This window comes from Bombina bombina, chromosome 3 (assembly GCF_027579735.1).
Source record: "Bombina bombina isolate aBomBom1 chromosome 3, aBomBom1.pri, whole genome shotgun sequence".
NCBI lineage: Eukaryota > Metazoa > Chordata > Amphibia > Anura > Bombinatoridae > Bombina > Bombina bombina.
In genome coordinates, this window is record NC_069501.1 from 113,801,180 (window position 1) to 113,828,479 (window position 27,300).

At 34.0% G+C, this 27,300-nt stretch overlaps 1 protein-coding gene across 1 annotated transcript in view; it reads left to right on the forward strand.

The window, feature by feature from the left end:
• The window catches only part of LOC128652954 (interferon gamma receptor 2), an 87,495-nt gene that overhangs the window by 16,577 nt on the left and 43,618 nt on the right, over nucleotides 1-27,300 (forward strand). Inside the window, exon 2 of the mRNA XM_053705964.1 lies at nucleotides 26,177-26,309. Within this exon, the coding sequence (XP_053561939.1) occupies nucleotides 26,177-26,309 (133 nt within the window). The remainder of the gene's footprint in view (nucleotides 1-26,176; nucleotides 26,310-27,300) is intronic.

The window sequence follows — 27,300 nt, forward strand, 5'->3', positions numbered from 1 at the left end:
ATTGCCTATCACAACTTCCAAAAATATTTTACAGACATAGGAATTTACATATGCGTCAGTGTCAATCAAACACTGCACGTTTGTGGAAAGCCACGCCTCTCACACACTGCAAAACGCGTGTGTCGCTCGCGACTAACCACGACCCTTCCTTGCGTTGGTAAGTTATTTTAAATAATAAGTTAAAACATTATTTGATGCAGTTAGGAAACAACAGTCTGTGAGGAGAGTTGTTGAAGAGAGAGATTAGTTAATTTAATAGCGGAACATCGTATTTAGTTTAATTTTGTAGCATTATTAGCTATTCTATCCAAAAGCTTTTATAAAAGCTAAAGATAAGCCTGTTGTTTTTTATTTTTAATAGCTTTTTTCAAAGCTTAAGTTGTTAAACAAAAAACAAACAAAAAAATTGCTACATAATATAAAGTTGTGCTTGCTACATAATATAAAGTTGTGTTAGCTACATAATATAAAGTTGTGCTTGCTACATAATATAAAGTTGTGTTAGCTACATAATATAAAGTTGTGCTTGCTACATAATATAAAGTTGTGTTAGCTACATAATATAAAGTTGTGCTTGCTACATAATATAAAGTTGTGTTAGCTACTTAATATAAAGTTGTGCTTGCTACATAATATAAAGTTGTGCTTGCTACATAATATAAAGTTGTGCTAGCTACATAATATAAAGTTGTGCTTGCTACATAATATAAAGTTGTGCTTGCTACATAATATAAAGTTGTGTTAGCTACTTAATATAAAAATGTGTTAGCTACATAATATAAAGTTGTGTTAGCTACATAATATAAAGTTGTGTTAGCTACATAATATAAAGTTGTGTTAGCTACATAATATAAAGTTGTGCTAGCTACATAATATAAAGTTGTGCTAGCTACATAATATAAAGTTGTGTTAGCTACATAATATAAAGTTGTGCTTGCTACATAATATAAATTTGTGTTAGCTAAATAATATAAAGTTGTGCTGGCTACATAATATAAAGTGTTGCTAGCTACATAATATAAAGTTGTGTTAGCTACATAATATAAAGTTGTGCTTGCTACATAATATAAAGTTGTGCTGGCTACATAATATAAAGTTGTGCTAGCTACATAATATATAGTTGTGCTAGCTACATAATATAAAGTTGTGTTAGCTACATAATATAAAGTTGTGCTTGCTACATAATATAAAGTTGTGCTTGCAACATAATATATAGTTGTGCTTGCTACATAATATAAAGTTGTGTTAGCTACATAATATAAAGTTGTGCTTGCTACATAATATAAAGTTGTGCTTGCTACATAATATATAGTTGTGCTTGCTACATAATATAAAGTTGTGCTTGCTACATAATATAAAGTTGTGTTAGCTACATAATATAAAGTTGTGCTTGCTACATAATATAAAGTTGTGCTTGCTACATAATATAAAGTTGTGCTGGCTACATAATATAAAGTTGTGCTGGCTACATAATATAACGTTGTGCTTGCTACATAATATAAAGTTGTGCTAGCTACATAATATAAAGTTGTGCTAGCTACATAATATAATGTTGTGCTAGCTACATAATATAAAGCTGTGCTAGCTACATAATATAAAGTTGTGTTAGCTACATAATATAAAGTTGTGCTAGCTACATAATATAACGTTGTGCTTGCTACATAATATAAAGTTGTGCTAGCTACGTAATATAACGTTGTGCTTGCTACATAATATAAAGTTGTGCTAGCTACATAATATAAAGTTGTGCTAGCTACATAATATAAAGTTGTGCTAGCTACATAATATAACGTTGTGCTAGCTACATAATATAAAGTTGTGCTAGCTACATAATATATAGTTGTGTTAGCTACATAATATAACGTTGTGCTTGCTACATAATATAAAGTTGTGCTGGCTACATAATATATAGTTGTGTTGGCTACATAATATAACGTTGTGCTTGCTACATAATATAAAGTTGTGCTAGCTACATAATATAAAGTTGTGCTAGCTACATAATATAAAGTTGTGTTAGCTACATAATATAAAGTTGTGCTTGCTACATAATATATAGTTGTGCTTGCTACATAATATAAAGTTGTGCTTGCTACATAATATAAAGTTGTGCTTGCTACATAATATAAAGTTGTGCTAGCTACATAATATAAAGTTGTGCTAGCTACATAATATAAAGCTGTGCTAGCTACATAATATAAAGTTGTGCTTGCTACATAATATAAAGTTGTGCTAGCTTCATAATATAACGTTGTGCTTGCTACATAATATAAAGTTGTGCTAGCTACATAATATAAAGTTGTGCTTGCTACATAATATAAAGTTGTGCTAGCTTCATAATATAACGTTGTGCTTGCTACATAATATAAAGTTGTGCTAGCTACATAATATAAAGTTGTGCTAGCTACATAATATAAAGTTTTGCTTGCTACATAATATAAAGTTGTGCTTGCTACATAATATAAAGTTGTGCTTGCTACATAATATAAAATTGTGCTAGCTACATAATATAAAGTTGTGCTTGCTACATAATATAAAGTTGTGCTAGCTACATAATATAACGTTGTGCTTGCTACATAATATAAAGTTGTGCTTGCTACATAATATAAAGTTGTGCTAGCTACATAATATAAAGTTGTGCTAGCTACATAATATAAAGTTGTGCTTGCTACATAATATATAGTTGTGCTTGCTACATAATATAAAGTTGTGTTAGCTACATAATATAAAGTTGTGCTTGCTACATAATATAAAGTTGTGTTAGCTACATAATATAAAGTTGTGCTAGCTACATAATATAAAGTTGTGTTAGCTACATAATATAAAGTTGTGCTTGCTACATAATATAAAGTTGTGCTTGCTACATAATATATAGTTGTGCTTGCTACATAATATAAAGTTGTGTTAGCTACATAATATAAAGTTGTGTTAGCTACATAATATAAAGTTGTGCTTGCTACATAATATAAAGTTGTGCTTGCTACATAATATAAAGTTGTGCTTGCTACATAATATAAAGTTGTGCTTGCTACATAATATATAGTTGTGCTTGCTACATAATATAAAGTTGTGTTAGCTACATAATATAAAGTTGTGTTAGCTACATAATATAAAGTTGTGCTTGCTACATAATATAAAGTTGTGCTTGCTACATAATATAAAGTTGTGCTAGCTACATGATACAAAGTTGTGCTAGCTACATAATATAAAGTTGTGCTAGCTACATGATACAAAGTTGTGCTAGCTACATAATATAAAGTTGTGCTTGCTACATAATATAAAGTTGTGTTAGCTACATAATATAAAGTTGTGCTTGCTACATAATATAAAGTTGTGTTAGCTACATAATATATAGTTGTGCTTGCTACATAATATAAAGTTGTGCTTGCTACATAATATAAAGTTGTGCTTGCTACATAATATAAAGTTGTGCTAGCTACATAATATAAAGTTGTGCTTGCTACATAATATAAAGTTGTGCTAGCTACATAATATAACGTTGTGCTTGCTACATAATATAAAGTTGTGCTTGCTACATAATATAAAGTTGTGCTAGCTACATAATATAAAGTTGTGCTAGCTACATAATATAAAGTTGTGCTTGCTACATAATATATAGTTGTGCTTGCTACATAATATAAAGTTGTGTTAGCTACATAATATAAAGTTGTGCTTGCTACATAATATAAAGTTGTGTTAGCTACATAATATAAAGTTGTGCTAGCTACATAATATAAAGTTGTGTTAGCTACATAATATAAAGTTGTGCTTGCTACATAATATAAAGTTGTGCTTGCTACATAATATATAGTTGTGCTTGCTACATAATATAAAGTTGTGTTAGCTACATAATATAAAGTTGTGCTTGCTACATAATATAAAGTTGTGCTTGCTACATAATATAAAGTTGTGCTTGCTACATAATATATAGTTGTGCTTGCTACATAATATAAAGTTGTGTTAGCTACATAATATATAGTTGTGTTAGCTACATAATATAAAGTTGTGCTTGCTACATAATATAAAGTTGTGCTTGCTACATAATATAAAGTTGTGCTAGCTACATGATACAAAGTTGTGCTAGCTACATAATATAAAGTTGTGCTAGCTACATGATACAAAGTTGTGCTAGCTACATAATATAAAGTTGTGCTTGCTACATAATATAAAGTTGTGTTAGCTACATAATATAAAGTTGTGCTTGCTACATAATATAAAGTTGTGTTAGCTACATAATATATAGTTGTGCTTGCTACATAATATAAAGTTGTGCTTGCTACATAATATAAAGTTGTGCTTGCTACATAATATAAAGTTGTGCTTGCTACATAATATAAAGTTGTGTTAGCTACATAATATAAAGTTGTGCTTGCTACATAATATAAAGTTGTGCTAGCTACATAATATAAAGTTGTGTTAGCTACATAATATAAAGTTGTGCTTGCTACATAATATAAAGTTGTGCTTGCTACATAATATATAGTTGTGCTTTCTACATAATATAAAGTTGTGTTAGCTACATAATATAAAGTTGTGTTAGCTACATAATATAAAGTTGTGCTAGCTACATAATATAAAGTTGTGTTAGCTACATAATATAAAGTTGTGTTAGCTACATAATATAAAGTTGTGCTAGCTACATAATATAAAGTTGTGCTAGCTACATAATATAAAGTTGTGCTTGCTACATAATATAAAGTTGTGTTAGCTACATAATATAAAGTTGTGTTAGCTACATAATATAAAGTTGTGCTTGCTACATAATACAAAGTTGTGTTAGCTACATAATATATAGTTGTGCTTGCTACATAATATAAAGTTGTGTTAGCTACATAATATAAAGTTGTGTTAGCTACATAATATAAAGTTGTGTTAGCTACATAATATAAAGTTGTGTTAGCTACATAATATAAAGTTGTGCTTGCTACATAATATAAAGTTGTGTTAGCTACATAATATAAAGTTGTGTTAGCTACATAATATAAAGTTGTTCTTGCTACATAATATAAAGTTGTGCTTGCTACATAATATAAAGTTGTGCTTGCTACATAATATAAAGTTGTGCTTGCTACATAATATAAAGTTGTGCTTGCTACATAATATAAAGTTGTGCTTGCTACATAATATAAAGTTGTGCTAGCTACATAATATATAGTTGTGCTTGCTACATAATATAAAGTTGTGCTAGCTACATAATATAAAGTTGTGCTTGCTACATAATATAAAGTTGTGCTAGCTACATAATATAAAGTTGTGCTAGCTACATAATATAAAGTTGTGCTTGCTACATAATATAAAGTTGTGCTTGCTACATAATATAAAGTTGTGCTAGCTACATAATATAAAGTTGTGCTTGCTACATAATATAACGTTGTGCTAGCTACATAATATAAAGTTGTGCTTGCTACATAATATAAAGTTGTGCCTGCTACATAATATAAAGTTGTGCCTGCTACATAATATAAAGTTGTGCTAGCTACATAATATAAAGTTGTGCCTGCTACATAATATAAAGTTGTGCTTGCTACATAATATAAAGTTGTGTTAGCTACATAATATAAAGTTGTGCTTGCTACATAATATAAAGTTGTGCTAGCTACATAATATAAAGTTGTGCTAGCTACATAATATAAAGTTGTGTTAGCTACATAATATAAAGTTGTGCCTGCTACATAATATAAAGTTGTGCTTGCTACATAATATAAAGTTGTGCTAGCTACATAATATAAAGTTGTGCTAGCTACATAATATAAAGTTGTGCTAGCTACATAATATAAAGTTGTGTTAGCTACATAATATAAAGTTGTGCCTGCTACATAATATAAAGTTGTGCTAGCTACATAATATAAAGTTGTGCTTGCTACATAATATAAAGTTGTGCTAGCTACATAATATAAAGTTGTGCTTGCTACATAATAAAGTTGTGCTAGCTACATAATATAAAGTTGTGCTTGCTACATAATATAAAGTTGTGCTAGCTACATAATATAAAGTTGTGCTAGCTACATAATATAAAGTTGTGCTAGCTACATAATATAAAGTTGTGTTAGCTACATAATATAAAGTTGTGCTTGCTACATAATATAAAGTTGTGCTAGCTACATAATATAAAGTTGTGCTTGCTACATAATATAAAGTTGTGCTAGCTACATAATATAAAGTTGTGCTTGCTACATAATAAAGTTGTGCTAGCTACATAATATAAAGTTGTGCTTGCTACATAATATAAAGTTGTGCTAGCTACATAATATAAAGTTGTGCCTGCTACATAATATAAAGTTGTGCCTGCTACATAATATAAAGTTGTGCTAGCTACATAATATAAAGTTGTGCTAGCTACATAATATAAAGTTGTGCCTGCTACATAATATAAAGTTGTGCTTGCTACATAATATAAAGTTGTGTTAGCTACATAATATAAAGTTGTGCTTGCTACATAATATAAAGTTGTGCTAGCTACATAATATAAAGTTGTGTTAGCTACATAATATAAAGTTGTGTTAGCTACATAATATAAAGTTGTGCTTGCTACATAATATAAAGTTGTGCTTGCTACATAATATAAAGTTGTGCTTGCTACATAATATAAAGTTGTGCTTGCTACATAATATATAGTTGTGCTTGCTACATAATATAAAGTTGTGTTAGCTACATAATATATAGTTGTGTTAGCTACATAATATAAAGTTGTGCTTGCTACATAATATAAAGTTGTGCTTGCTACATAATATAAAGTTGTGCTAGCTACATGATACAAAGTTGTGCTAGCTACATAATATAAAGTTGTGCTAGCTACATGATACAAAGTTGTGCTAGCTACATAATATAAAGTTGTGCTTGCTACATAATATAAAGTTGTGTTAGCTACATAATATAAAGTTGTGCTTGCTACATAATATAAAGTTGTGTTAGCTACATAATATATAGTTGTGCTTGCTACATAATATAAAGTTGTGCTTGCTACATAATATAAAGTTGTGCTTGCTACATAATATATAGTTGTGCTTTCTACATAATATAAAGTTGTGTTAGCTACATAATATAAAGTTGTGTTAGCTACATAATATAAAGTTGTGCTAGCTACATAATATAAAGTTGTGTTAGCTACATAATATAAAGTTGTGTTAGCTACATAATATAAAGTTGTGCTAGCTACATAATATAAAGTTGTGCTAGCTACATAATATAAAGTTGTGCTTGCTACATAATATAAAGTTGTGTTAGCTACATAATATAAAGTTGTGTTAGCTACATAATATAAAGTTGTGCTTGCTACATAATACAAAGTTGTGTTAGCTACATAATATATAGTTGTGCTTGCTACATAATATAAAGTTGTGTTAGCTACATAATATAAAGTTGTGTTAGCTACATAATATAAAGTTGTGTTAGCTACATAATATAAAGTTGTGCTTGCTACATAATATAAAGTTGTGTTAGCTACATAATATAAAGTTGTGTTAGCTACATAATATAAAGTTGTGCTTGCTACATAATATAAAGTTGTGCTTGCTACATAATATAAAGTTGTGCTTGCTACATAATATAAAGTTGTGCTTGCTACATAATATAAAGTTGTGCTTGCTACATAATATAAAGTTGTGCTTGCTACATAATATAAAGTTGTGCTAGCTACATAATATATAGTTGTGCTTGCTACATAATATAAAGTTGTGCTAGCTACATAATATAAAGTTGTGCTTGCTACATAATATAAAGTTGTGCTAGCTACATAATATAAAGTTGTGCTAGCTACATAATATAAAGTTGTGCTTGCTACATAATATAAAGTTGTGCTTGCTACATAATATAAAGTTGTGCTAGCTACATAATATAAAGTTGTGCTTGCTACATAATATAAAGTTGTGTTAGCTACATAATATAAAGTTGTGCCTGCTACATAATATAAAGTTGTGCTTGCTACATAATATAAAGTTGTGCTAGCTACATAATATAAAGTTGTGCTAGCTACATAATATAAAGTTGTGCCTGCTACATAATATAAAGTTGTGCCTGCTACATAATATAAAGTTGTGCTAGCTACATAATATAAAGTTGTGCTAGCTACATAATATAAAGTTGTGCCTGCTACATAATATAAAGTTGTGCTTGCTACATAATATAAAGTTGTGTTAGCTACATAATATAAAGTTGTGCTTGCTACATAATATAAAGTTGTGCTAGCTACATAATATAAAGTTGTGTTAGCTACATAATATAAAGTTGTGCCTGCTACATAATATAAAGTTGTGCTTGCTACATAATATAAAGTTGTGCTAGCTACATAATATAAAGTTGTGCTAGCTACATAATATAAAGTTGTGCTAGCTACATAATATAAAGTTGTGTTAGCTACATAATATAAAGTTGTGCCTGCTACATAATATAAAGTTGTGCTTGCTACATAATATAAAGTTGTGCTAGCTACATAATATAAAGTTGTGCTTGCTACATAATATAAAGTAGTGCTTGCTACATAATATAAAGTTGTGCTAGCTACATAATATAAAGTTGTGCTTGCTACATAATATAAAGTTGTGCTAGCTACATAATATAAAGTTGTGTTAGCTACATAATATAAAGTTGTGCTAGCTACATAATATATAGTTGTGCTAGCTACATAATATAAAGTTGTGCTAGCTACATAATATAAAGTTGTGCTAGCTACATAATATAAAGTTGTGCTAGCTACATAATATCTAGTTGTGTTAGCTACATAATATAAAGTTGTGTTAGCTACATAATATAAAGTTGTGCTAGCTACATAATATATAGTTGTGCTTGCTACATAATATAAAGTTGTGTTAGCTACATAATATAAAGTTGTGTTAGCTACATAATATAAAGTTGTGCTGGCTACATAATATATAGTTGTGCTAGCTACATAATATATAGTTGTGCTTGCTACATAATATAAAGTTGTGTTAGCTACATAATATAAAGTTGTGTTAGCTACATAATATAAAGTTGTGCTAGCTACATAATATAAAGTTGTGCTAGCTACATAATATAAAGTTGTGCTTGCTACATAATATAAAGTTGTGCTAGCTACATAATATAAAGTTGTGTTAGCTACTTAATATAAAGTTGTGTTAGCTACATAATATAAAGTTGTGCTAGCTACATAATATAAAGTTGTGTTTGCTACATAATATAAAGTTGTGTTAGCTACTTAATATAAAGTTGTGCTTGCTACATAATATAAAGTTGTGTTAGCTACATAATATAAAGTTGTGCTTGCTACATAATATAAAGTTGTGTTAGCTACTTAATATAAAGTTGTGCTTGCTACATAATATAAAGTTGTGTTAGCTACTTAATATAAAGTTGTGCTAGCTACATAATATAAAGTTGTGTTAGCTACATAATATAAAGTTGTGCTTGCTACATAATATAAAGTTGTGCTTGCTACATAATATAAAGTTGTGCTTGCTACATAATATAAAGTTGTGCTAGCTACATAATATAAAGTTGTGCTAGCTACATAATATAAAGTTGTGTTAGCTACATAATATAAAGTTGTGCTTGCTACATAATATAAAGTTGTGCTTGCTACATAATATAAAGTTGTGCTTGCTACATAATATAAAGTTGTGTTAGCTACATAATATAAAGTTGTGCTTGCTACATAATATAAAGTTGTGCTTGCTACATAATATAAAGTTGTGCTGGCTACATAATATAAAGTTGTGCTTGCTACATAATATAAAGTTGTGTTAGCTACATAATATAAAGTTGTGTTAGCTACATAATATAAAGTTGTGTTAGCTACATAATATAAAGTTGTGCTTGCTACATAATACAAAGTTGTAGGGATTTGTAGTTTCAAGGATCTATAGTCACATGTTTGCTTATGTAACTATAGCAACAGCTTCAGTGGTTACAAGCCCATGGGGCATATCTATCAAGCTCTGTACGGAGCTTGAAGTCCCGTGTTTCTGGCACGTCTGCAGGCTCGCCAGAAACACCAGTAATGAAGCAGCAGTCTAAAGACCACTACTCCATAACCTATCCATCAGCTCTGAGCAGGCGGACAGACACCGCCGCAATTCAACCCGATTGAGTACGATCGGGTTGAGTGACACCCCCTGCTGGCAGCTGATTGGCCGCGAATCTGCAGGGAGCGGCGTTGCACCAGCAACTCACAAGAGCTGCTGGTGCAATGCTGAATACGGAGAGCGCATTGCTCTCCGCATTAAGCGAGGTCTGTCGGACATGAACCGCACTGTCAGATCAGGTCCGTCAGACCTTTGTTAAGTAGGGGCCCATGTGTTAGAGTCAGAGGGGGGTAGCTGCTTGAGGAGAGAAGCTGATGACATAGAAGTTTCAAATAAAATTAACAATTCCCTTCCCTTGTTTTTTTGTGTAAATTACAAGAAATAATGAGCGTATTTATATTTATAAAAAGAACAGTTAAAACTGTAATTCCATTTTATTACGTAAAGACACTTTTCCTAATTTCAAAAATCCTAAAATAATTAACAAATAGTTTATGCACATATCACACAAATATATAAGTACAATGCAAAGATTCATATTCATATATTGTATTCATTTAAAACCATAAGTATATATCACCAATGCTCTGGTATTACTATTATATTCTATATCAGTTCAATTTAAATTTGTTTTTTATAATATTTAATGGTGTCTTGACATCTATACCAAAGGAAAGATGTATAAACTTAAAGGGACAGTCTACACCAGAATTGTTATTGTTTGAAAAGATAGCTAATCCCCTAATTACCCATTCCCCAGTTTTGCATAACCAACACTGTTATATTAAAGGGTCATTCCAGCCAAAAATAGAATTCACATGAATGCATTTAAGTTTTAAATAGAAACATTTTTGCAATATAAATGCATTAGCAAAAATGCTTCTAATAAAAGCTATAGGGGTTTTATAGGTGTATTTAAAGGGGCAGTAAACCTACAAAATAATGTTATATAATTGTGCACATAGTGCAGAATTATATAACATTATCTTAGCGCAAACTTTATGCAACATAATAATGCAGCTAAATGTGATTATAAAAGAGGGTTTTTCAGACCGCCGCTCTTGCTCTACTGAGTGGGTCTGGTTTTCCCCGTGAGCGCATCTGGGCAGCTGTCTAGTCACTGCCCGGCCTGAGTGCGCCATTATATTCAATGTAGGTCGCTCCTGCTCTGTCTGATAGCGGGAGTGGCGGTCTGAAACATCCTCTTTTATAATCACATTTAGCTGCATTATTATGTTGCATAAAGTTTGCGCTAACATAATGTTATATAATTCTGCACTATGTGCACAATTATATAACATTATGTTGTAGGTTTACTGCCCCTTTAAGTATGCACCTTGCACCAGCGTTTTAAACACAGCACTTGCTCAGATAGCCTAAGGTGCTGGTATCAGCTAGTAATGACTCAATTTGTTTAAGGGACACTGAACCCAATTTTTTCCTTTCGTGATTAAGACAGAGCATGCAATTTTAAGCAACTTTCTAATTTACTCCTATTATCAATTTTTCTTTGTTTTCTTTCTATCTTTATTTGGAAAAGAAGGCACTTTTTGGTTTAGCACACTGGACAGCACTTGTTTATTGGTGGGTGAATTTATCCACCAATCAGCAAGAACAACCCAGGTTGTTCCCCAAAAATGAGCCGGCATCTAAACTTACATTCTTGCTTTTCAAATAAAGATACCAAGAGAATGAAGAAAACTTGATAATAGGAGTAAATTAGAAAGTTGCTTAAAATGGCACACTCTATCTGAATCACCAAAGAAAAAATTTGGGTTCAGTGTCCCTTTAATTGTTGACACGATACAAGCCGCACTGATGCTCTGAGCAGCTGCAATATTAAAATTGCTGGTGCTCTGAGAATATTTAGCTATGCTTCACATGCACGTGCAGCAACAAATGTTAATACTAAAACAGTGATAACTTTTACTAGAAGCTTTTTTGCCAATACATGTAAACTGCAAATATGTTTCCTTTTAAAAGATGTAATTCATCTATGTGCATTTACATTTTGACCAGCATGTTCATTTAATACACGTTTTACCTCTGTGTTTACCTTGTATCTAAGTCTCTGGAGACTGCCCCCTTATTTCAGTTCTTTTGACAAACTTGCATTTTAGCCAATAAATGCTGACTCCTATGTAACTCCACGGGCGTGAGCATAATGTTATCTATATGGCACACATGAACTAATGTAAAATGCATTCAGATAAGAGGCGGCCTTCAAAGGCTAAGAAATTAACATATGAGAATACTTAGGTTTAGCTTTCAACTAAGAATACCAATAGAACAATGCAAAGGATATTGGAAAGTTGTTTAAAATTACATGTGCTATCTGAATCATGAACGTTATGTTAATTTAAAGGAAAAGTATACACCAATTTTCATATAACTGCATGTAAAAGACACTACTATAAAGAAGAATATGCACAGATTCTGAGCTAAAAATCCAGTATAAAACCTTTTAAAAACTTACTTATAAGCTCCCAGTTTAGCACTATTGATGAGTTTAGGCTTGGACACCCACTGAAAGGGGCTAGGAATACACTACCAGATGAGCTATATAAATATACAAAACATTTATGCAAAGAAAAATCTGGTGTACAATTTCCCTTTAACCCCTTAAGGACAAGGCCATTTTTCAATTTCTTTCCCTTAAGGGCCAGGGCTATTTTACATTTCAACGGTGTTTGGGTTTAGCTGTAATTTTCATCTTACTCATTTACTGTACCCACACATATTATATACCGTTTTTCTCGCCATTAAATGGACTTTCTAAAGATAACATTATTTTCATCATATCTTATAATTTACTAAAAGTTTTTTATAAAATATGAGGAAAAAATGGAAAAAAACACACTTTTTCTAACTTTGACCCCCAAAATCTGTTACACATCTACAACCAAGTTATAGGGCAATAAGTACAAGTAGCACTTTACTCTTTCCAATCCATTTTTTTTTTTTTTAAATTAGTGATAGTTACATTGGAACACTGATATCTGTCAGGAATCCCTAAATATCATATCATGTATATATTTTATTTTAGTAGGCAACCCAAAGTATTGATCTAGGCCCATTTTGGTATATTTCATGCCATCATTTCACCGCCAAATGCGATCAAATAAAAAAAAAAGTTCACTTTTTTACTAACTTTTTCACAAACTTTAGGTTTCTCACTGAAATCATTTACAAACAGCTTGTGCAATTATGGCACAAATGGTTGTAAATGCTTCTCTGGGATCCCCTTTGTTCAGAAATAGCAGACATATATGGATTTGGCATTGCTTTCTGGTAATTAGAAGGCCGCTAAATGCTGCTACCACCACACTTGTTTTATACCCAGCAGCTAAGGGGTTAATTAGGTAGCTTGTAGGGAGCTTGTAGGGTTAATTTTAACTTTAGTGTAGAGATCCTCCCACCTGACACATCCCACCCCCTGATTCCTCCCTGACCCTTCTCAAACAGCTCTCTTCCCTCCCCATCCCACAATTGCCACAAAAGTCTGCCAGTACTAAAATAAAAGCCTTTTTTTTTTTTTTTTTAAAGCATATATATATATATATAAATAGTTTCTATAGTGTAGGTTCCCCCCTAACCCCCCAACCTCTAGATCCCCCCCAAACAGCTCTCTTAACACCCCCCTCTTCCTTTTTGTGGCCTTCTTAGGTACTGGCAGCAGTCTGCCAGTACCCAGTTTCTTAAAAATTTGCTAATTTTTATTATTTTTATTTTTGTACCCCATTTTTCAGTAGTTTAGTTGCCCCCCTCGATATCCCCCCTCCCCCTCCCAGATTGATTTTAAATAAATTATTTCCCCCCTCCCTCTCCATCCTCTCCCTTAGGCAGTACTTGGGACCCCCCTTGCATGCCCGCTCCTGCCCCCCTTCCCGGCACAGCAACCAGAGCTAGTCCAGCGATGGGCCTCCCACCCACCTCCCTGCAGCTGCTTCCACCCACCAACGATTGGCACCATCGCTGTGCGATGCAGATAGGGCTACAGAGTGGCTCTCTCTGCATCGACAACTCTGCATATCTATTTCTGCAGTGCCCCACTTGTGGGGCATGCAGAAATAGTGCAATCTCGCTCTTTTGAGCGACATTGTTGCAGAGAGACGCCAAGGGGATGATGCTGGTCGTTAAGGGGTTAAAAAAATAATAATACAATCTTATATAGTTTACCAACACAAACATTCCTCTCGTTTGAACTTGCAAGTTTTGAATCCACTGTAGCAACAGCTTATAAATGTGTAAGAAGCTCTGTATGATATGTTAGCTACAATGTATTCAGAAATCCCATTAAACGTATAGGCAGCCACAACCTTTTGTTATGATACAAGGGCTCTCACTACCTTGCTCTTGCTACCATTTGTAGTACGTGAAGTGTGATAGCTGCTGATTTGCTATGTGTAGCCTGTGCTGGTATAAAGCTCTTGCTACAGGTAGCTAACATTGTGTAATCTAGCCAAAAACTCAGCCAAAAGCAAACAAATCAAGAAAATAAAAAAACAGATGACTTGACAATAGAGGTATTGCAAGTCAGCTATCCATAAAGAACTTGCAACTGACTTGAGGTTGACTTGTCAAATGCAATGGACTTCAATGCTAAAGTCAGGAGTTTCAAACCTACTATAGCAAGTCTCATACAAAAGGGGCAATCACAATCCTTTTGAAAAGTGTATCTAAAGATTTTCTACAGAAAATGCCCATTAAAGGGACAGTCAACACCAAAATTTTTGTTGTTTAAAAAGAAAGATAATCCCTTTATTACCCATTCCCCAGTTTTGCATAACCAACACTGTTATATTAATATATTTTTTACCTCTGTGATTACATTGTTTTTAAGCCTCTGCAAACTGCCCCCTTATTTTAGTTCTTTTGGCAGACTTGCATTTTAGCCAATCAGTGCTCACTCCTAGGTCACTTCACGTGCATGAGTTCAATGTTATCTATATGAAACACATGGTCAAAATGCATTCAGATTAGAGGCAGTCTTCAAGGTCTAAGAAATTAGCATATGAACCTCCTAGGTTTAGCTTTTAACTAGGAATACCAAGAGAACAAAGCAAAAATGGTGATAAAAGTAAATTGGATAGTTGTTTTAAATTATATTCCCTACTTAAATCATGAAAGGTTTTTTTTTGGAACTGACTGTCCCTTTAAAGTCTTTGGGGAATTTTGTAGAAAAACAATTTGATAAACTTTTCTGCAGGATTGTGATCGGCCCTAAAGTTGCTTAAAAAAATTATCTGTATTGACTTGCACAGTTTCAAGATGTGCACAGCTAGATACCAACCAAGAAAGATTAAATCAGTCAGATAATTTGCAAGTTGCTCAAACTTTTTTTTATTTTTTAATCTACAAGTTAGTCAGAGTCAGTCTAATTTATTAACAAGTCATCTTTCTCAGAATAGGTAGACTTTTTACTGACTTAATTTAGCCGAGTTTGATTTACTTTTGAGAAATGTTTGAGATTTTTTTTCAAAGATGATGATCATAGATTCCGGTTAGTCATCCCACAAGCCCAACATCTGCTGCCTCCCTCCCTTTCGTTGGGCTATTGGCCAATGGATTATGTAGCAACAAAACTTCATTGTCATATTCTTGATCATTGTAGGCTGATTAAGCAAGCTGCAGGGATGTGGAAATGCGGATGAGGCACTGAATGTAGCGTCATGCAATTACACTAGCAGAATAAATCAGGTGGCAATTGCAGAATATAGTAACACGTCTTAATCCAAGAGTAGAGCAGTGTGGCCATGACAATATTCAGGGGCAGCCACTTCACAAACCACACATGCATAGTTGCCAACAGTCCCTGATTTCCAGGTAAAGTCCCTGGATTTTGTTGTATGTCCCTGGATTTTTGTTTGCAGGGGTGCAGCTGAGCAGGGGCATGTGTGACACAAGTTAATGGGAGGAGCTGTGGGTAAGGCGGTGTGTGCAGCAAGTACCCTGCTTGATCAATCAGAGCAGGTCTAGACAGGGACTCCCTGCTGCTCCTTCTCTGGGTGATCAATGTTTAAAATGCCACAAATCAGAAGAAAAAACTTATAAACAGCGCCTCCACACTAGGTCATGAGTTGTGCTGATTTGTTGTAAAAGAGGGGGGGGGGGGGGATTACTTGGCTACAACTGTAAATAATTTATTGTTTCCATTATTTTGTCTGACCGTAATCTTCATATTTTAGCACTCTGCATCGTCTGCAGCTTACTGATTTTAGCATGAGTTTTAAATATACACCATTTCCTTCACAAAGTGCAACAATAAGAAAATTTCAGTCAGACTAAATAACACAAAAATCAATTTGCTCCCAACAGCTCGCCCAGTCTGGGGTTGTGCATAATCACACAGTAAGATCAGCTGCACTGAAGGCTGCATTTACATTTGCCCCTGTCCCCCAACCTCTCTTCTGGTGGGCAGCAATCTGCTGCCTGCATTCAACATTGCACACGAGCGCTCCTTTGCTAATGGCTTCAATGTAGAGAGAAAAGTGGGAAAAAACACCCATACTCACGCAACTAACCCGAATCAACATAAGCCCCCTTCTCTAATAACCCTTAGACCATAGTCAATCCCAAAACACCCACTACACTATTAACCCACTAAAATCTAAACCCTTTAACATAACACCCGATAAGCTACCCCAAAACAGACTAACCTTAACCTTTAAAAAAAAAATAAAAAAAATAACTACCTTTTAAAAAAAATAAAAAATAAACTGAAAAAGTAAAAAACCTAACCTTACATTTTAAAAAACAAACAAAAACTTCTTACACGTTACTTTAACAAACCCCCACCTAAGATTACTTTAAAAAACAAACATGCCTAACATTACTTTAGAGGGACAGTCTAGTGCAAAATAAACTTTCATGATTCAAATAGAGAAAGTCCTTTTTAAACAATTTTCCAATTTACTTTTATCACCAATTTTGCTTTGTTCTTAAATATGCAAATTTCTAAGCCCTTGAAGGCCTCCTCTTCTCTCATTGCATTTTGACAGTTTTCACCACTAGAGGGTGTTATTTCATGTGTGTCATATAGATAACACTGTGCTCACGCATTTGGAGTTCCTATGAGCCAGCTCTGATTGGCTAAAATGGATTTCTGTCAAAAGAATTGAAATAAGGGGGCAGTTTGCTGAGGCTTAGATACAAGGTAATCGCAGAGGTAAAAAGTGTATTTATATAACTGTGTTGGTTATGCAAAACTAGGGAATGGGTAATAAAGGGATTATCTATCTTTTTAAACAACAACAATTCTGGTGTAGACTGTCCCTTTAAGACTGTGCAAAATTTGATAATGGAAGTCAAATAGAATTTTTTTTAAACTGCATGTTCTATCTGAATCATGAAAGTTTATTTTGACATTAATGCGCAAAGCTTTGGCTATGCTTTGAAAGAAGAGGATTTCCTGTATTTTATGTAATTGTGTACAGTTCCTACGTAATTTCACTTCTGGTAAAGCTTTTACATGCTTATGCACCTGCTGCCTGTAGTTACATACTTCTGTTTTTTTGTTTTTGTTTTTTTCATTCTAGTTTACATTTCCACCAGTCACATGATGGCTCTGTAATGTTTAGAACATTGTATGACTTATGGCTATATTTTTGATTTTGGTTATTTGCACCCAAACTGCAAATGTTGTTAGATTTAGGCATATGCCAAATAAAAGCCACATATAACTCTGTGGTTAATTAATAATAATAATAATGATAATAATACTATTAATGTACACGTTTTTGTTGTTACAAATAATTATAGACATTAGTCTTGTATACCAGAGAAACCGTTAGGAGTCAGATCACGTTTGGCTGGAACACTGCGCTACTTAAAAATGTAATTTAGAGTACATTTTAGTAACACAGTGGTTAAGCACATTAAGAGAAGCAATCAGTCTATTGACTCTAAAAGTTAAAGGGACATTTTAGTGAAAACAAATTACACTCATTTGTTAGAACATGCAATGTTATCACTAGGGACATTGCAAATGGAATTAAACACATAAATAAAGTGTCACTAGCTGCAGACAACTGTTGGTCCTCAGTGGATAGTGCTGCTTACCCAGTTAGCATGGTCAATAGTGATAAAATTGCATGATCTAAAAAAAGAGAACATGTAATCCCCCCCACTATAATGGCTGTTTAAAGGGACATTAATATAATTGTTTTTTTCATATGCATAGCATGTCTCAGTAATTAATCACTGCATTACAAAATATTTAAATGCAAAATAAATGTTTGACATTTAAAGCTATTTAAGACATTTAGGGCAAGATTACGAGTGGATCGGTATTTAACGATTTTATATTATTTTGCGCAGAAAAAGACAAAGCTAGAACATCGCAACCTTGTCATCGTATTCCCCCATAGAAGAAAATGGAGCAAAAAAGTGGTACTACCACCGCGCAGTTCACTAACCCGACATGAAAATATTAATAATTCACATTCTAATGTTCTTCACATTGCAGAATATGTTTTATTTATTCATAAATAAATATTTCTACATAGATATTTTTGTATCTATCTTTACATATATATAATGATATTTTTGTATCTATCTTTACATATATATATAATGATATTTTTGTATCTATCTTTACATATATATATAATGATATTTTTGTATCTATCTTTACATATATATGAAGATATTTTGGTACAAAATATATCTATACTTGCCTGCAAAGGTCTCCAATGCACTTCTATAAATGTCTATACATGTGTACATGTGTATTTATATGTTTATATGTGTACATATGTCTGTAAATACATAAATACACAAATAAATCCATATGTACACACACACACACACACACACATATATATATATATATATATATATATATATATTTATACACATCTTTAGAGATATATATGTATGTATCTCTATGTTAAAGCCCTTTGTCTGCTTTTTTTCCCCTAACATCTGAAACCTCATATCCTTGAGCCAATTATTTATGCAACAATGTTTTTTAAATAATTTTTATTAGATGGTGTTGTTATAAGTGTAGCTCTACATTTGTATTTTTGATGTGTTTTGTGACACTTTTTTGTTTTGTGAAACAGTTAACCAGAGCTCTGAGGTCGCGGAAATCATTCTAGCGTAAATCACGATTGCGCTTTTGCGTTCAAATTTACTTTCACTTGTAATCTTGCCCTTAGTAATCAAAGTGTACATTGATTTGCAGCCATTGAAAAGCCATTTGGGTGTTGTTTCACTGATCTAAATTGCTGTGCCCAGTTGTTGGCAGATGTAAGTGAGCTCCTGCACTGATGATTTGTATAGTCTAGAGCACGGTCATGTCCATGAAAGGCACTCCCTGGTCTTTTATAATAATGCTCAGTTTAATAGGTTTCAGGGGTTTAACCACCTTCTTCAGACACTGTGTCACAATAATTATATAAACAACTTTAAATATGCTCTTACTGCAAAAGATGCGCTTCCACTTCAGTATCCATTCCGGCCACATGTTTTGCGTCACCACCTTGCCCCACCTCCGTAGCCTTGCAACGAGCAGAAGCTTTCACGCCTACATTAAAACATTGGCAAAAACACAATAAATCCATTAGATGTGTCCTGCTATTTAAAGTACATTATTAGATATCTCATCATTTAAATATTTTACTGCCTTATATTTATAGCTCAGAGATTATACTGCTATGCTGTTATGGCAAATTATCAAATAATAGAGCCCATTCTTAAAAACATAATGTAGCTAGTGCTACAAAAACAATGCCAATTTTTCCAATTTATCATCAAATTTGCTTTGCTCTCTTGGTATTCTTTGTGGCATGTTAAACCTAAGTAGACTCATATGCTAATTTCTAAGCCATTGAACTGCCTCTTATCTCAGTGCATTTTGACAGTTTTTCACAGTTAGACATTGCTAGTTCATGTGTGTCATAGATATAGATACCATTGTGCTCACTCCCATGGAGTTATTTAAGAGTCAGCGCTGATTGGCTAGAATAAATGTCTGTCAAAAGAACTGAGATAAGGTGGCAGTCTGCAGAGGCTTAGATACAAGGTAAGCACAGAGGTTAAAAGTATATTAATATAACTGTGTCAGTTATGCAAAACTGGGGAATGGGTAATAAAAGTGACTATCTTTTAAAAAAATAAAAATTCTGGAGTAGACCGTCTCTTTAAGTCCCTTCGGACATAAGTCTATCTGGGTTCTTATTGCAATAGCAACCATTCTCTATGGTATTAAAGGGACAGTCTACTCCAGAATTTTAATTGTTTAAAAAAATATAGATAATCCCTTTTTATTACCCATTCACCAGTTAACCCGACATGAAAACATGAATATTTTATATTCCAATGTTCTTCACATAGCAGAATATGTTCTATTTATTCATAAATACATATTTCTACATATATCTGATGGTATTTTGGTATATATATATATATATATATATATATATATATATATATATATATATATATATATATATATATATATATCAATCAAAATAACAATACTTTTTTATTGGACTAACTATACATTTATAAGATGACAAGCTTTCAGACTTGATAAAGGAAGCAACTCTTCCGAAAGCTTGTCATCTTATAAATGTATAGTTAGTCCAATAAAAAAGTATCATTGCTCAATGCAATACTCTTGTTATTTTGATATCTAAATCTCTGGACTAACACGGCTACTCCAATCAACGTATATATATATATATATATATATATATATATATATATATATATATATATATATATATATAATTATATATAAGTATATGTATACTGTATACAGATATATATAGGAATATCTATTTAAAAATTCTTAGAACATACAGGGAGTGCAGAATTATTAGGCAAGTTGTATTTTTGAGGATTAATTTTATTATTGAACAACAACCATGTTCTCAATGAACCCAAAAAACTCATTAATATCAAAGCTGAATAGTTTTGGAAGTAGTTTTTAGTTCGTTTTTAGTTATAGCTATTTTAGGGGGATATCTGTGTGTGCAGGTGACTATTACTGTGCATAATTATTAGGCAACTTAACAAAAATCAAATATATACCCATTTCAATTATTTATTTTTACCAGTGAAACCAATATAACATCTCAACATTCACAAATATACATTTCTGACATTCAAAAACAAAACAAAAACAAATCAGTGACCAATATAGCCACCTTTCTTTGCAAGGACACTCAAAAGCCTTCCATCCAAGGATTCTGTCAGTGTTTTGATCTGTTCACCATCAACATTGCGTGCAGCAGCAACCACAGCCTCCCAGACACTGTTCAGAGAGGTGTACTGTTTTCCCTCCTTGTAAATCTCACATTTGATGATGGACCACAGGTTCTCAATGGGGTTCAGACCAGGTGAACAAGGAGGCCATGTCATTAGATTTTCTTCTTTTATACCCTTTCTTGCCAGCCACGCTGTGGAGTACTTGGACGCGTGTGATGGAGCATTGTCCTGCATGAAAATCATGTTTTTCTTGAAGGATGCAGACTTCTTCCTGTACCACTGCTTGAAGAAGGTGTCTTCCAGAAACTGGCAGTAGGACTGGGAGTTGAGCTTGACTCCATCCTCAACCCGAAAAGGCCCCACAAGCTCATCTTTGATGATACCAGCCCAAACCAGTACTCCACCTCCACCTTGCTGGCGTCTGAGTCGGACTGGAGCTCTCTGCCCTTTACCAATCCAGCCACGGGCCCATCCATCTGGCCCATCAAGACTCACTCTCATTTCATCAGTCCATAAAACCTTAGAAAAATCAGTCTTGAGATATTTGTTGGCCCAGTCTTGACGTTTCAGCTTGTGTGTCTTGTTCAGTGGTGGTCGTCTTTCAGCCTTTCTTACCTTGGCCATGTCTCTGAGTATTGCACACCTTGTGCTTTTGGGCACTCCAGTGATGTTGCAGCTCTGAAATATGGCCAAACTGGTGGCAAGTGGCATCTTGGCAGCTGCACGCTTGACTTTTCTCAGTTCATGGGCAGTTATTTTGCGCCTTGGTTTTTCCACACGCTTCTTGCGACCCTGTTGACTATTTTGAATGAAACGCTTGTTCGATGATCACGCTTCAGAAGCTTTGCAATTTTAAGAGTGCTGCATCCCTCTGCAAGATATCTCACTATTTTTGACTTTTCTGAGCCTGTCAAGTCCTTCTTTTGACCCATTTTGCCAAAGGAAAGGAAGTTGCCTAATAATTATGCACACCCCTTCTCTTTACAGAGATGCACATCACCTAATATGCTTAATTGGTAGTAGGCTTTCGAGCCTATACAGCTTGGAGTAAGACAACATGCATAAAGAGGATGATGTGGTCAAAATACTCATTTGCCTAATAATTCTGCACTCCCTGTATTCCCCTATGTGCAGAACATTGGAATGTGAAATATTTACAGTTAATATACAGTATATACATAAAAATGATTTTACATATTTTCATCATATATGTATACATTTGTATTTATGTGTTTATATGTGTGTGTATATATATATATATATATATATATATATATATATATATAAATACATGCATATACATATAAATACAAATGTACACATACACATGCACACACATAAACACACACACACACACACACACACACACATATATACAGTATCCCACAAAAGTGAGTACACCCCTCACATTTTTATAAATATTTTATTATATACTTTCATGTGACAACACTGAAGAAATGACACTTTGCTACAATGTAAAGTAGTGAGTGTACAGCCTGTATAACAGTGTAAATTATTTTGTCCCCTCAAAATAAGTCAACACACAGCCATTAATGTCTAAACCGTTGGCAACAAAAGTGAGTACATCCCTAAGAGGAAATGTCCAAATTTGGCCCAAAGTGTCAATATTTTGTGGCCACCATTATTTTCTAGCACTGTCTTAACCCTCTTAGACATGGAGTTCACCAGAGCTTCACAGGTTGCCACTGGAGTCCTCTTCCACTCCTCCATGACGACATCACGGAGCTGGTGGATGTTAGAGACCTTGCACTCCCCCACCTTCCGTTTGAGGATGCCCCACTGATGCTCAATAGGGTTTAGGTCTGGAAACATGCTTGGCCAGTCCATCACCTTTACCCTCAGTTTCTTTAGCAAGGCAGTGATCATCTTGGAGGTGTGTTTGGGGTCATTATCATGTTGGAATACTGCCCTGCAACTCATTCTCAGAAGGGAGGAGATCATGCTCTGCTTCAGTATGTCACAGTACATGTTGGCATTCATGGTTCCCTCAATGAACTGTAGCTTCCCAGTGCCGGCAGCACTCATGCAGGCCCAGACCATGACACTCCCACAACCATGCTTGACTGTAGGCAAGACAAGCTTGTCTTTGTACTCCTCACCTGGTTGCTGCCACACACGCTTGACATCATCTGAACAAAATAAGTTTATCTTGGTCTCATCGGACCACAGGACATGTTTCCAGTAATCCATGTCCTTAGTCTGCTTGTCTTCAGCAAACTGCTTTCGGGCTTTCTTGTGCATCATATTTAGAAAAGCCTTCCTTCTGGGACAATGCTGGCAGCACTCATATGTCTATTTCCCAAAGACAACCTTTGAATATGATGCTGAACATGTGCACTCAACCTCTTTGGTCGACCATGGTGAGGCCTGTTCTGTGTGGAGCCTGTCCTGTGAAACCGCTGTATGGTCTTGCCCACCATGCTGCAGCTCAGTTTCAGGGTCTTGGCAATTTTCTTATAGCCTAGGCCATCTTTATGTAGAGCAACAATTCTTTTTTTCAGATCGTCAGAGAGTTCTTTGCCATGAGGTGTCATGTTGAACTTCCAGTGACCAGTATGAGAGATTGTGAGAGCGATAACACCAAATTTAACACATCTGCTCCCCATTCACACCTGATACCTTGTAACACTAATGAGTCACATGACACCAGGGAGGGAAAATGGCTAATTGGGCCCAATTTGGACATTTCCACTTAGGGGTGTACTCACGTTTGTTGCAACAGTTTAGACATTAATGGCTTTGTGTTTAGTTATTTTGAGGGGACAGCAAATTTACACTGTTATACAGGCTGTACACTCACTACTTTACATTGTAGCAAAGTGTCATTTCTTCAGTGTTGTCACATGAAAAGATATAATAAAATAGTTATAAAAATGTGAGGGGTGTACTCACCTTTGTGGGATACTGTGTGTATGTATGTATATATTTATATATATATATATATATATATATATATATACAGGGAGTGCAGAATTATTAGGCAAATGAGTATTTTGACCACATCATCGTCTTTATGCATGTTGTCTTACTCCAAGCTGTATAGGCTCGAAAGCCTACTACCAATTAAGCATATTAGGTGATGTGCATTTCTGTAATGAGAAGGGGTGTGGTCTAATGACATCAACACCTATATCAGGTGTGCATAATTATTAGGCAACTTCCTTTCCTTTGGCAAAATGGGTCAAAAGAAGGACTTGACAGGCTCAGAAAAGTAAAAAATAGTGAGATATCTTGCAGAGGGATGCAGCACTATTAAAATTGCAAAGCTTCTAAAGCGTGATCATCGAACAATCAAGCGTTTCATTCAAAATAGTCAACAGGGTCGCAAGAAGCGTGTGGAAAAACCAAGGCGCAAAATAACTGCCCATGAACTGAGAAAAGTCAAGCGTGCAGCTACCAAGATGCCACTTGCCACCAGTTTGGCCATATTTCAGAGCTGCAACATCACTGGAGTGCCCAAAAGCACAAGGTGTGCAATACTCAGAGACATGGCCAAGGTAAGAAAGGCTGAAAGACGACCACCACTGAACAAGACACACAAGCTGAAACGTCAAGACTGGGCCAACAAATATCTCAAGACTGATTTTTCTAAGGTTTTATGGACTGATGAAATGAGAGTGAGTCTTGATGGGCCAGATGGATGGGCCCGTGGCTGGATTGGTAAAGGGCAGAGAGCTCCAGTCCAACTCAGACGCCAGCAAGGTGGAGGTGGAGTACTGGTTTGAGCTGGTATCATCAAAGATGAGCTTGTGGGGCCTTTTCGGGTTGAGGATGGAGTCAAGCTCAACTCCCAGTCCTACTGCCAGTTTCTGGAAGACACCTTCTTCAAGCAGTGGTACAGGAAGAAGTCTGCATCCTTCAAGAAAAACATGATTTTCATGCAGGACAATGCTCCATCACACGCGTCCAAGTACTCCACAGCGTGGCTGGCAAGAAAGGGTATAAAAGAAGAAAATCTAATGACATGGCCTCCTTGTTCACCTGATCTGAACCCCATTGAGAACCTGTGGTCCATCATCAAATGTGAGATTTACAAGGAGGGAAAACAGTACACCTCTCTGAACAGTGCCTGGGAGGCTGTGGTTGCTGCTGCACGCAATGTTGATGGTGAACAGATCAAAACACTGACAGAATCCATGGATGGCAGGCTTTTGAGTGTCCTTGCAAAGAAAGATGGTTATATTGGTCACTGATTTGTTTTTGTTTTGTTTTTGAATGTCAGAAATGTATATTTGTGAATGTTGAGATGTTATATTGGTTTCACTGGTAAAAATAAATAATTGAAATGGGTATATATTTGTTTTTTTGTTAAGTTGCCTAATAATTATGCACAGTAATAGTCACCTGCACACACAGATATCCCCCTAAAATAGCTATAACTAAAAACAAACTAAAAACTACTTCCAAAACTATTCAGCTTTGATATTAATGAGTTTTTTGGGTTCATTGAGATCATGGTTGTTGTTCAATAATAAAATTAATCCTCAAAAATACAACTTGCCTAATAATTCTGCACTCCCTGTATATACATATATACATACATACATACACACATACTGTACATATTTAGACACGTATATGTATGTATCTCTTTAAAGCCCTTTTTTTCTAACACCTGAGACCTCATATCTTTGAGCCCTTATACCTTTTCTTGTGCAATATTTTTATCTAAATGAGCATAACTGTACTTTTATATAAGGCTGCGCTATCCCAAAGCACGTTAGACTCAATTGCGCTCAAACGACTGTGTTTACTTTTTACTTGTAATACGAGCCCCTTATAGCTTGTACATAACTGTTAGTGCGCCACTTGTAATCTGACCCTTTGCAGTAAATTCAATTTTGACTTTACATTTAAAATTTAATTCCTTATAAAATATTCATATGAAAAAACTCACAAAGATGTCAAATATATAAATATAATTCTTTCTTTATTTCTTTTAGAACCGTTTAGTTTATTACCAACACCTAAGAATGTGAAAATTTATTCATACAACCTGCAACAAATATTGCGATGGGATGCTGTAAAAGTAGAAAATACATTGCATCAAGTAACGTATACAGTTGAATACAAAACGTAAGTATTGCATATGCTCTTGATATAATTTTGTTTTTCAGTAATAATAAAGTATATTTATTAGACCATTTCCATTCAGACTGTTTTATTGTTTTAGTATGAGCAAAACAGCTAAAAATATTAGACGATCATATGAAATGTATTTCTGAAAATGAGCTTTGTTTATTTGATCCAGAACAAATGTGTAGAAAGCAGATATGTGTTGGTATTTTCAAGGATTTATGTCAATATCAAGTAGTTCTAATTGAAAATGCAGATAATCCTTAGAATAACACAGAATAATCAAAATATCTTACAAAGAAAAGACAAAAGGATATAGAAAATATGTTAAAGAGATGTACCTCCCAATTGCTGTAACCCCTGGAAGTGATACAGCATATATGTAAAAAAAAGTAAAAAAGAAAATATCACTTGGACATCTCCACTTAAAAAAGAAGATATCAAACCTAACCATTTCTGCAGTAACTACATCCTGTTGTAGAAGTACTTTTTAAGCATCTAATCAGGAAGCTTGTCCCTTGACTAGCAAAGGATTATGCACCTGACATGTACAGTCACTCTATTTCTTATATAAGATATTGAGAGTCCACAAGATTCATTACATGTGGGATTATACTCCAGTCTACTTGGAGGAACCAAAAACACCCACACATCCCAAAGCTTTAATCCCTCCAACTATCCCAGAATGCTTCAGTCATTTTTTTTTTGCCTTCAAGATGGAGTGTGAGGAATTTTAAAGCGTTGATCTACACATTGTTGATAGAGGTATTCTGGATGATCTGAAACCCTATTCCCCCCTCAGCATGACTACGAAGGCGAGAGGGGATGACAAGAGTTTCAACAAATTAGTGAAAATCTTCTCCCAGTGTGGAGAGAGGCACAAGCCTCCCACGTGAAATGTGGATTTGGATTTATCTGACAATCCTCTGGAATACAGTGTGCTTGCTCTTTGCAAGATCCTTGGCACTGTGTTTGTTTTAACTTGGAAGGA